General features: G+C 39.8%; 1 protein-coding gene across 3 annotated transcripts in view; it reads left to right on the top strand.

Moving 5' to 3' along the window:
- The window catches only part of EPB41L4A (erythrocyte membrane protein band 4.1 like 4A), a 258,505-nt gene that overhangs the window by 242,419 nt on the left and 2,860 nt on the right, over positions 1-13,226 (top strand). For all 3 annotated transcript variants that reach the window (XM_019659141.1, XM_019659144.1, XM_019659142.1), the window contains 4 exons: positions 6,507-6,554; positions 7,132-7,200; positions 8,332-8,442; positions 9,460-9,541. In XM_019659141.1, the coding sequence (XP_019514686.1) occupies positions 6,507-6,554; positions 7,132-7,200; positions 8,332-8,442; positions 9,460-9,541 (310 nt within the window). The remainder of the gene's footprint in view (positions 1-6,506; positions 6,555-7,131; positions 7,201-8,331; positions 8,443-9,459; positions 9,542-13,226) is intronic.

Below are 13,226 nucleotides of genomic sequence, written 5' to 3'. Positions count from 1 at the left end.
AGCCCAGCTCCAGGTTGAGCTGTTGTTCAGCATCTTAGCTGTAGAGGGCAGTGTCACTGGCCCTCATATGTGGGATCCGAACCGGGGACCTCTGGTATCCCAAGTCAGCTCTTAACCAACGCGCCACTCGGCCGGCCCTATCTGATAGTTTTAATGGTGCTGAATTGTACGTTTAAAATTTTTATTTTCCAATTGTTTGTTAGTATATAGAAAAACATATATTTTTTAAAAGAATTTATTGGGGAATTGGGGGAGGGAACAGCATTGGGGAATCAAGGAAGGGTAATAGACAAGTTGCTGTCCTTTGGTTCTTCTTTCTAGTTGTGGAGGACATCGCTTCACTGGCCCATGTTGGTATTATCATTGCACTCTTCCCAGGTGAGACAGATCTGTTGCCGGCCCCTGGACGGCTGCTCATGGCAGCTCACTGCAGCCTATGCCATTGCCTGCGACTCACAGCAGCCCAGCTCCAGGTCGAGCTGTTGTTCACCATCTTAGCTGTAGAGGGCACAGCATCACTGGCCCATGTGGGATCCGAACCAGCGGCCCTGCTGCTCAGATCTCATGCTCCCAAGCCAACTCTTAACCAACGAGCAGCTTGGCCAGCCCACAAATTGTTTTTTAAATACTGACTTTTGTATCTTGCCATCCTACAACCTTGTTAAATTATTAGTTCTAGTAGCTTGCTTTTTTATTTGGCAATTTCTTAGGATTTTTTACATTTACAATCATATTGTTTGTGAACAGAGACAGCTTTTTTTTTGTTTGTTTCAAATCTTTTTGCCTTTTATTTCTTTCTTTTTCCCCTTAGTGTACTGGCTAGATCCTCAGTACAGTGTGTTGGCTTACAGTGTTGAGTAGAACTGGTAAGAAAGACATCCTTGCGTTGTTCTCGTTCTCAAGGAAAGCATTCAGTATGTCACATTGAGTATGATGCTAGCTGTAAAACTGAGGAAGATCCCTTCCATCCTAATATGTTGAGAGTTTTTATCATTAGTGAGTTTTGAATTTTGTTATAAGCTTTTTCTGCATCTATTGAGATGAGTATATATATGTGGGTTTTCTTTTTTATTCAGTTAGTGGAGGAATTACATTGATTCAGTTTTGAATGATACATCCTTGTATTCCTGCGATAAGCTCCTCCTGGTCCTGATGTATTATCCCTTTTGCATATTACTGGATTCCATTTGATATATTCTGTTAAGAGTTTTCATGTTCATGAGAAATATTGGTCTATAATTTTCTTGTAGTGTCTTGTCAGGTTTTTGGTAAGAGGGTTATACTGGTTGCTTAAAATTATTTGGGAAGTGTTCCCTTTTCCTCATTTTCTGAAAAAGTTAATGTAAAAGTGTCCTTTGATAGATTATTGGATAAAGAAGATGTGGAACAAAAACACAATGGAATACTACTCTGCCATAAGAAAAGGTGAAATACTGCCATTTGCGACAACATGGAAGGATCTCGAGATTATCATGTTACGTGAAATAAGTCAGACAGAAAAAGTCAAGAACCACATGATTTCACTCATATGTGGGATATAAAACTGAAGGCAGCAAATGAACAAACAAAACAACCTCATAGACACAGAAAACTGTATAGTGGTGACCAGAAAGGCAGGAGGGTAGGGGGCAGTAGAAGATGGCAGAGGGGGTCAGACATATGGTGATAGAAGGAGACTTGAATTTGGGTGGTGAACACACAAGGCAATATACATCTGATGTATTATGGAATTGTACACTTGAAATATACAATGTATTCACCATTGTCACCCCAATAAATGTAAGAAAACTTTTTTTAAAAAGGAAGTTTCTCCTGGCTGCTAATTGTTAGGACTCTCTCTACATTTTGCCTCCCGATGTTAGTTTATTACCTAATCTCCACAAACTTCCAGTGTCATCTCTATGACACAGATAATACCATCCTTATGTAATTTTGCTGAACATTAAGTCACATCACGTATATCAAGTACCTGTGACATCATAAACTCTTGCACTTGCAGTTACTATAATTAGTAAGTTCTCCAGGTCTTGGTTAATCTCTAGAAATATACAAAGTATTTGACTTTTTTCCCCTTGAGATGAGAGGGAGGTGAGATGTGAAGAGAGTAGGGCAGGGCCAACTCACATAAAAATTAGAATTTGGTTCTGTGAGAATTTACAAACCACTAGGAACTATTACAGCTTATTCAGAAAGTAGAAATATGGGTAGAGCACTATCTGAAAAAAATAATTTAAATTGTTCTTCACATGTATTTATATTTGTCATTTCAGATATACAGTAAACTACTTGTCTCTCAGTTACTTTCCTACAGTAGTTCCCCCTTATCTGTGTTTTGCCTTTTGCAACTTGTTACCTGTGGTCAACCACGGTCTGAAAATATTAAATGGAAAATTCCAGAAATAAACAATTCATAAGTTTTAAATTGTGCACCATTCTGAGTAGCATAAAGAAATCATGTGCTGTCCCACTCCATTGCGCCTGGGACGGGAATCATCCTTTGGTCCAGCGTCTCCATGCTGTATATGCTGACCCACCCAGTACTCACTTAGGAGCCATCGTGGTTATCAGTTTGACTGTCATGGTATTGCAGTGCTTGTGTTCAGGTAATCCTTATTTTACTTAATAATGGTCCCAAAGCACCAGAGTAATGATGCCAGCAATTCGGATATGCCAAAGAAGAGCCATAAAGTGCTTCCTTGAAGTGAAAAGATGAGTCGAGTACAGTAAGATATTTTGAGAGAGATAGGAGGGAGAGACCACATTCACATAATTTTTGTTATAGTATATTGTTATAATTGTTCTATTATAAGTTATTGTTAATTTCTTACTGTGCCTAATTTATAAATTAAACTTTATCATACATATGTATAAGAAAAAACACAGTATGTATAGGGTTTGGCATATCTGTAGTTTCAGGCATCCACTAGGTGTCTTATAATGTATACCCTGCAGATAAGCTGGGGACTACTGTATACTTGAATTCCTACCGCAGCATCTATACATTGCTTATGTGGAGGGTTTAGAATGTTATGCTACATCATCCAAATGTGGTTCATTTGTTCTGTTTTTTTAATCCCTAATGAAAACTAGAAAATCATATTCATTGTTCAATACCAGAGACATACAGTAGTGTAAAATACATAGCCCCGCTCTCCTAAAACTCTTTAAGCTGAAATATGATTGGACCTCATCTAGTAAAACACTGAGAAGTATAGTGCTATCTAGTACATTTTTCAGCTGCATTGCCATGACGCTCATGTTTACTTATCATTAGAAAACTTTGATGAAACTACTTTTCTACATGGGTGAGCCTTTAACTATTGGGATATTTGGAAGAGGCGTTCAAGCTAAAACAATAGTTCAACTTGTGTGTGCGAGAAGGCCCAGGCTCCCTCTGGTGGCCATAATGTCTTAACTGTTTTTATTGAAGAAATACTGATAATGTGGAAGATGCGGTTGTCAGGGTGAAGTGGTGTTCCCAGTTAAGCACCATACAGAAGTCTGGTGCCTTAGATAAAGATTTAGCACAAAGCCTGTGCTAAATCTAAACTTGTAATGTATTATATGCTACATCTGCAGCGGCCAGGTTGCTTGGTTCCGTGGCTCCTAATCCTTCTTTAATTCTGAGTGGGGAGAAGGAAGGAGGGGAAGATTAAGATATCTCCTAATCATACCTATTCCGACCACTCAGGAATATGATGAGGAATTACTGAGGTACTTATTAGGCACTTTGAATTCTTCCAATAAAGATGTTTTGTGAACTTAACATTTTTCTCAGTAACATATTTTCAACTCTTAAGTTGAACTCCTTTCAGAGCAGTGGTCAATAGTAAGATTACAAAAATAGTAAGTCAAATGCTGTCATATTTATTATTTTACTTTTAGTATAATATAGTACACAAAATATAGTATATTATATATTATAGCCTATATAGCATATATTATAGTATAATATTTCTAGGTAATATAATTGGAGTGTTTGGGGGATGTAGAATAGCACTATGCAATGATGGGGTTTTAACCCTTTGTAGATTTATGAAGTGGTCTAATATTAGGGTTTCAGAAGAAAGGAAAATGATTTCTAAATGATGTCTCATCAAAGTAATTTCTCTTAAAATTGAATATTGGGTTATTGCTATAAGGGGTGAATGAGGGATGCTTTTGAAGAATATTGAACTAATGTGGGACTGCTGTGTATTTTTTATATATGTTATACTTATGGACAACTCGGTTCTATTTCCTCAGGAACTTATTTGGGAAGTTCAAGTAAAACATCTGCATAATTAAGGGCCTTTTAATTAAGAAAAATGGCTGTTAAAATGCCACAGCTTTCTAAATCCACAAAATGATGTTGAGCTGCGGATCATGAATTCATCTTAAATTGCTGATTAAATGTGTGCAGATGTAAGCATAAAAATAACACATTCCTCATTAGCACATGTTTACATTTGTTAAGTCACAGGTGGTCTAGCAATTGGAGGAAATTAGCATTTTTTTTTTAAGCTTTGGCACTTTCCCCTGCCTTAAAGCTGTTTGAAATTGCTGGCCATTTCAGAACTCAGTTTAAATATATGACTATTATAGTGCTATAGAACGTAAACACATAGATTACATTTTTGAATCTTTTAGGACCAATATTTATGGCTGATGTTCTCATTCAGGTTAAGATAACATTTCTGCTAATTCTTCCGAGATGGGAAAGAAAGGCATTTCCCTTAGTATTGTAGCAGTAGTTTTTGTTGTTTTTTTTTTAAACATGAAAATACCCTTATGTTTTTTCCTTTTCTGATTATTAGCATAAGAAATTTTCTTAGCTTAAAAAAATCAGAAAATATAAATAATTATAAATAAGGAAATACAATTACCTGCGATTCCAACACTCAGAAATAGCCACTGCTAATGCTTTTTAATATTTGTGCCTTTTCAGTCAGTATCATTTAACGGGTTCACATATTGTCTTATGTATCAGGCCAGCCAAATGTAGGGAAAGGTGGATTCCATACAAGAAATCCTTCCAAGGAAGCATTTCTTCAGATTTTTTAAGCACACAATTTTTTTCTTCTAATAAAATCTAGTAACAATATCATGTTTTTGTTTTTGTTTTTTAAAGATTTTATTGGGGAATTGGGGAAGGGGAACAGCCAAGTTGTTGTCCTTCAACCTTAGTTGTGGAGGGCGCAGCTAGCTCAGCTCCAAGTCCAGTCGCCATCGGGCCTCTTAGTTGCAGGTGGGTGTAGCCCACCATGGGAGTCCAACCGGAAACCTTGTTGCTGAGAGCCCAGGCTCTAACCACTGAGCCATCTGGCCGCCCGTGGGCAGCTCGAGGCAGCTCAGCTCAAGGTGCCGTGTTCAATCTTAGCTGCGGGAGGGTGTAGCCCACCATCCCACGCGGGAATCCAACCAGCAACCTTGTTGTTAGGAGCACGTGCTCTCACCAGCTGAGCCATCCTGCCATTCTGTGGGCTCAGAAGGCCCTACCAGAATGCCTTTATTATGTGGTGCCTTTATTAACTGAGAAAAATGAAAGCAATGATCATATCTTATGCTGAAAGTGATATTGAGCCCCCAAATGCCGATACCAATTATGAATGTAAAATTCCACAAGACAGAGTCTGTCAGTGGCTTTGCTTAGCTCCAGGCCATTGAATTGCTAGGGTTTGGGGTCCTTTCTTTGGCCCTATTATTAGATCTCAGTTCTTTTGAAAGGACTGATGACATCTTATCATTTTCTCACTAGGAAAAAGACATTTTGTGGCAGCAGTTGCAGTGATAATAGAATTCTAGCATTCATTGCTGTTAGGGGGAGTATGAGACAGGGATGCTGACTTTGAATTTCTCTCTCTAGGAAGCTAAAGGTAGTGGTGGAACTCCTTTCTACTCAAGTTGTTCTTGGGGCGAGATTTGTGGATCTGTACAGAAGGATAGAGAAGGGCATATGGAGGGTGACAGCATGGGTCACAGATAGGTCTCGGCCTTTGTGGGCCCAGAATCATATCATCAGATGTGGTGTGAAAGGTGGGTCAGTGGCACACAAGCTGCCAGCCTGGGCTGTCCCACCGTTTCTTTTCCCCTTGTGGTTGCTGTTTCTACTAGGTGATTACAGATCATACGAATAGAATAAGGAGGGGTTCTTCTTTTGCCTTTACTTAGAAATAGCTAGAAGGATCAGAAAGAGAAGCCTTGAATTATTCTCCATTGTAACATCACCACTGGAGGGTAGGTGGATTTGCCCCTGCAGTCCTAAGCTCTGTCATCAAATGAAGCCCTGGTTCCAGCTGCTTTATATGTGACTGTTCTTCAGTGGTGCTAGCAGATAAATCATCTGGTGTCTTTATGCTAACCATCCCATATCAGCTCTCCTGCCCAGTCTTTCCTTGTCTGTGCTCAGCTGGCGAGCAAGAGCCTCACAGCCTGAAAACTGAGTGTTGTAGCCCTGCTAGAGTTAGCTATGAGGTTGTTAGATGAAGCACGTTTGCAGAGACGAGTGGTGTTTTCTCTATTTATAGGAGAAGCCCTGATATCCAAGCAAAAGAAGAGTTATGGAAGCATATTCAGTGAGTACTAGTTGTTTTTTTTTTGTTTTTTGTTTCTCATTGTTTTAAAACCCATGTAGTTTGAAGGCATTTACAAGGATGACCACTGATACTAAGAGGCTGCCTAGGGCTGAAGCCTGTCAAATCATCTTCAATGTCATCATTATGTACAACATGGCACTCACAGTGGTGCCACCTTACCATGCCAGCAGCCCTGACATCTCTCCTAAAACCACTTAGCCTCGCCTGTAAATGGGCCTCAGATAGACCAATAGTTTACAAATAAATACCCAGGAAAACAGAATCAGAAGAAAAAAAGATACTTACTACAGGGGAGAGAAGGGAATTTTTTATAGGGAAATTGGGGATGGCTGGCGAGCCATCTACATTCTAGATATAGAAAAGTTGGAAGAAGTTAGAAGAGTTACAGAAAAGGTTTCCCTCCCAGTTTTCCTTGAATACATTCGTTTTTAAATCTTTGTTCCTGGCTTATATTCCTGTGAGTTTTGCAAACACTGTGTTTTGGGACAAGTTGTGGAAAGTATTTGTATTTATATCAGCATCCCGACTTTAATTTTCTTGCTTTGTTCCCTTCTAGGAAGGAACTTGTGGATCCATCTGGATTGTCAGAAGAACAATTAAAAGAGATTCCATACACTAAAGTGGAGTGAGTATGTCTTTGAAAATCTTTTCACAGAAGTTTTATTCGTGCTTATAAGTGAGTGATCCCTTGTAACTCTTCAGTGGTGTTCTAAGCAGTGTGTGCATTTGTCTTTACATTTTAACTAAAATTTAAAAACTATAGGGAAAGAAACTTTAAAAGGGTGTATTAAAGCTAATCATTCCCCTGTACTATTGGGTTGTCGGAAAAGTCATGATGCATTTTTGCAATGAAAAACAGAAAAAATACATCATGACTTTTCCGACAACCCAGTACAATCACTCTTATCTCTTGTTAACTGCCTGTTTGTATATGGTAGTTTCAAAGGGACTTTGGGTGATTGATGTTCATTTTAAAATATAAATTGGTTTTTTTTGAGATATTTATTGCTTGGTAACAAAGTTTCCTTTTAGTCATTATTTAGCATCAAGAGAATTATGTTGACCACAAAACCCTGTCCTATAAGCCCAATCCAATCCCTATTTCAGAACTAGCATATTGAACACGCTTCCCGAAAGCATGGGGATTCCCTAACTACCACTCAGTGTAGGCTGCAGCAGAAAATAACCTGTTTACTCTGTTTTCTGCTGTGCTATAATTGGTTAAGAGAAGTAGGAGCTGTTTATTGCTTTATTTCCCTTCGTTCACTCATATTTCCTTCTCACTCTGGTCATGTTGCAGGTTGGTACACACCCTCCCAACCTTCACCCCCAACCCTCTCATCTTTAGGTCAAAGATGGACTTTTTAATGACAGGCTAGTTAGTAGCCAGGACAATGACCACCTTTTTCTGGTAGGAATGCCATTTTGTCTGCATTGTAGATTTTTTTCTTTCACACTACTGGAAAGAATTCAACTGTAGGGAATAATTTCATTACAATTTCGTGGTTAAAAAATATACTTATAAACACATACATCCAAATACTATAGAAAGTTTCGTTTTCACTTATGGTGGAGGGAGCACGTTTCTGTTGTTAACTTGTGAAATTTAAGCCACAAAGGATTTCTGAACCCAGAAGGGTCAAGTTCTTTTTTAAACTCTCAGTCATTATTAGTGCTTTGTGGAATCAATAGTAAGGAATTCTCCTATTCTGACTTAGGGTGTGTTTGTTTCCACGTTGTTTGGTTGGTTGTTCAGGACTCAAGGTGACCCAATCCGCATCAGGCATTCTCATTCGCCGCGAAGTTACCGCCAGTATCGCCGGTCCCAGTGTTCAGATGGAGAGCGATCTGTTCTCTCAGAAGTGAAGTAAGTACCACACCTAAGGACATCATCACCCTCATGGCTCCGGAACCGCACAGTCCAATAGAACTTCCTGTGATGATGGAAATGTTCTCTATCTGTGGCTATTAAATATTTGAAATGTAGGTAGTGTGACCAAGAAGCTAAAAATTGAATATTATTAATTTTAATATATTTAAATTTAAGTAGTCATGTGTGGTTAGTGGCTAACGTATTGGATAGCGCAGATCTAGACCATACTTAGTCTGAATCATGGCACTTCCAAGCTATGCACTGAAACTTTTAGAAGAAAAAAAAAAAATGCATGAACTATTCTATTGTGAATGATGCAGCCATATTTGAGAGAAGCTGGCATAATATCATATTATAGGAGTTTGTATCTTTGTGTTAATTTTACTTTGTGAGGAAAGTGACCATATCTCACTTGACACTGTAGGTGCTATATTTTAAATTAATGTTAATGAAATAATTATGCATCCATTTGTATAAGTACTATAATCATAGAAATTCATGTACTTTGTGTTACTCTGTAGGAATGTTAAACATTAAACTCTAAATTAAGACTCAAAATTTTGATAAACATTAATAAATTGGGAGACAGGCTAGCCCAGTGGAGAGAGGTATAGTCCAGGTTTTGTTTATTTTTTTCGTTTATTTGTAAAATGTAGGTAATGGCTACCTATAGTTCCATAGAATTACAAAAAAGCATAAATGATCAATAAATGTTTCTTCAGAAACAAATAAGAAAGCCATTTATATAACATATTACAGGAAGAAAAGCACATGGGAACCATACCTATGTTTTATTCTTGGTTCTTCTATTTATTTGCTCTGATTTTGGGCAAATTACTGAACCTGACCGACTTAATTCAAAAACACTTATTAAAAGCCTGTCTGTGTAAAGCATTGTGGCGGGCACTATAAGGAATACAAAATATATAAAACATGCTTTCTACACTATCCCCCTCTTCCAACTCAAATTGTGATTCTCAAAAATGAATTCTAAAACTTAACTCTCTGCAGTTCAAAAACGGATCTTGTACCTCCCCTTCCCGTGACCCGGTCTTCAGATGCTCAGGGTTCTGGCGGTTCCACAGTTCATCAGGTTGGTAATCATAAAGGTTTAAGAAGGTGTTTTACTGATGACAGTTTTGAGACACACTTTTCTGGAAGTTCTTTTGGGAGGTAGAGAAATGAATCCTTGATGTTACTCTGAGGCTCTCTGTTTTAAAAGAGCTTGTACACAACATGGAAGGAGAAGGAAGGAGGCGGCTTGCAGGCCCAAGACGGGGCCCGGCCTGGGACGAGTTCTGTTCACAGTGAGCGCTAGAGCTAGCGCAAGGTCCACAGTGATCTGAGGCTTAGGGCAAAGCCAAGGATAACAGAAATCGTAAGATTGTTTGGAGCCAGAATAAAGAAACAATGGCTTCACTAATTGAAAAAAAGAAAGACTTTCAGATATTTTTTTGAGCCAGAGAAACAAGGAGAAAGTGGCAGGTTCACAGGGGGCAGATGTTCTATTGTTAACTGATAGCAGACAGGAGAATTACTCAAGTCCTATTTTATTTCTGTCTTCTCCCTCAAAGAGAATTACTTTTGGTGTGGAAATGTTATAAAAATCTGGTTAAAAGGGAATTCAAGGACATAGCCAGACATCTATTTGCCTTAACAAAACTAATTTAACACTCAGTTGAATTAGAGATATATCAGGGGAGCATTGTAGGAAACATTTCAGCAAGGTATTTGATAGCACCTCTCATGGTGTATTTTTTTTAAAAAGAAAAAAATGTAGGCTGTATAAGATCATTGGATGGATTTATATGTGGTTAAACAACTGCTCAAAAAACGAAGTTGACGTTTATAATGGATCAGTGTTAGCCTGTTTGCAGTGCTGTGGTTTTCAGTCTTTTTTGGATTGTCGACCCCTTTGAAAAGCCAATTATAACTACTGTCTCTCTCCCATAAAAATGCATGTAAGCACATACTACGAGTATACAGTTTTGTATATAAATTCTAGTTCATGGACAGCGTAAGAACACTGACAGCCTAAGAATCCATTATGTACTGCCGTTTGTCTTGATTCATTTTTTGCCAATGACTTGAGCAAGGACAGAAAACACCTGTGCTAATTTAGGTTAGGTTCCCTGGAAACAGATTCTGAGATGGAGATTTGCATGGAGGATGTTGATTATTAGAAAACGCTCTTAGGATCAACACAAGTGTTGGGGAGTGAACAGGTTTGGGCAGAGCCCAGGGTTCTGCAGAACTGAGGGGTACAGTCCCAGCAAAGGCGTCCAGCTTCCACGCGGGGCTCCGGAGCTGAGATGGCCCTTCTGACTCATCCCACCTGAAGCCACAGGGGTTGGGCCTTGACACACTCACGCTCACTAGGCTGCAGTCATAGGATAAAGGGTGCCCCTGGGAAGGGGCATGATTGGGTTAGGTGGCTTCCTTCGGCTGAGGGCAGTTCCTGCGGAGGGGTTGTTTTGAGCTGTGTAGCAGCCATCACTCCCAGCAGCTGGGGGAATGAATGCCTCAGTCAGGAAGATCAGGGTGGTGAACCCCAACTTCCACTGCAATCTGCAGGTTTCATAAATCTGGGAGAGATAATAGATTGTCCAAACAGACAATTTGTTTCAAGTCGATAGCATGTTTTAACAATTATATTCATATAGTTGTTAGGGCTTTGCATTGAGACTGACCTTCATTTATGTCTCCTCGTCTCCACGTACTACTTGTGTGACTTTGGGCAAAGTGTTTAACTTCTAAGCCTCACTCTGTGCAATGTAGATAATAACCTACCTCTGAGGGTTACTGTGAGGATTGATAAGCAGTTATCTTCCAGGACGTTTTTTTTTTCTATTAAATTTAAGGTGGTTTTAACATAAATAGGAATTTTACTTAATTGTATTTTTGCTTTTCCAATTACTCCCTAACTAATCACCATCCCTCAGGAATCTCATAAAACTTATTCACTTTAAATGTTGAAAAATAGCTCTCACTTTGCTGTATACAAGAACAGTTAACATACATCCTCTGATCAGCGGCACTGACTCCAGGCTTGTCGCTGGGACACCTTTGATTTTTAACTCAACAAAGAGCACATCTAAGGACTGATGGGCACTGGTCTGGGCAAGTCAGCAGCCTGTGGACTAAATCTAGTCTGTTGCGTGTGTCTTTATAGCTCAGGAGCTAATAATGGTTTTTACATTTTCAAAGAGTTTTTTAAAAGAGGGTATGTGACAGACAGGAGGAGGTAGTCCTCAATCTGGTCCTTTTAAGGAAAACGTTTGCTGACTCCTGCCCTAGACACTTAACACATGAAAGTAGTAGATAGGCAAAACAATACAAAAAAATTAGGTAAGCATTACAAAGAAACAAAGGCCTGAGTTTAAAAATCAACAGGGGACCTTTCTTTGATAGATGGGATGGTCAGAGGCCATCTCAGAAAGTGACATGTAAAATGAAGCTTTGCAGGTGAGGAGCCAGCTGTGTGAGAGTGGGTGAAAGCTTATGTGAGCAGAGGGGAAAGCATGGGAAAAATTGCTGAGGCCGGAAAGGGCCTGGGTGTTTGAGGAGCTGAAAGACCAGGATGGTCTGAGCTAGTGAGTGAGGAGGGAGATAACTCAGGGCTGTAGATGCCATGGGAAAAGTTTGGATTTTATTCTAATTGCCAGAAGGAAACCTCAGACCCAGATGCCATTTGGAGAAGGGACTCGAGTGACACATGGAAGCAGGAAAGTTGCATTTCCTAAGTTATACCAGTGCCCGAGTTCTGGCAGTGGCCTGGCCTGCCTCAGCCTCACCTTGCCTTTTCATGCAGACTGGTTGAAGGGGGTTGGATTAGGGACTTTGATTCACTCATTTCCTTAAGGTTTGCAGGCAGTGGACAGATTCCATCCCAGACCAACTTAAGAGAAGGTGTAATGTTTGTTTCAGATAACCTCCCAGCTCCTTACTGGTGATTCTTCTGATATATTAGCTCTCCTCCCCAGCCCGGACTCACATGCGCTGGTGTCTTCCTACCTCTCTGGTTGTCTAGACATCTTCCATCCCAAACAGATGTCTCACGTTCCAAAGTTATCTTAACTCATACTCCCTATGCTGAGAATTGTTCCATCAGTGCTTTGTTGAATGTCAGTAAAACAAATTAAGTCAGTCATAGGAACAGATGAAGGGTAACTTCTTAAACGGTGATTTATTTTTAGCCTGAATCTCAAAATAGAATTCTGGATAATGTAGCTCAATTCATGTAGGGGTCTTCTCTGGGGGAAGTAAATATGCTTGTCAGGCTGATGGGACAGGTTAGGCCATCTGTAGCAGGTAAGAGCTGGAAGGTTAAGCGGAGGGAGCTACGGCAGTTCATGTCCTTCACAGGGCCTCCACGTGGGACGGTTGGGTGACGAACATGACACAATTCCAGAAGTCCTGGCTGTGGTGGTGTCCAGGCTCTAGTAGCTCAGTTCTCATTTCTCCATGATGGGGCCTCTACAGTCCAAGTCCCCATGAGAGCTGCTCCACCACAGCTGACAGGAAGCTCTAGCCCCAAGTGATGGGGGTTGTATTCAGTGACTACTGAAAATATAATCAGGGGAGATTGTCACGTCCAGCGTGGCAAGGGCAAATGGGACACGAGAGGGGCGGCGCAGATTGAATAAGTACTAGAGACAAAAGTAAGATTTAAGAGCGAGACCAAGGGACTCAGCCTTCAGAGATAGACTGAGCCACCGGGTCAACGCATGGTTTTTATTGATTCTTTTCAAGGAAGTAAACTGCTGTGCTGTCAGTCA

The sequence above is a fragment of the Hipposideros armiger genome, unplaced genomic scaffold (assembly GCF_001890085.2).
Source record: "Hipposideros armiger isolate ML-2016 unplaced genomic scaffold, ASM189008v1 scaffold_296, whole genome shotgun sequence".
Taxonomy (NCBI): Eukaryota; Metazoa; Chordata; class Mammalia; order Chiroptera; family Hipposideridae; genus Hipposideros; species Hipposideros armiger.
This window is presented reverse-complemented; position numbering and strand designations above follow the sequence as displayed.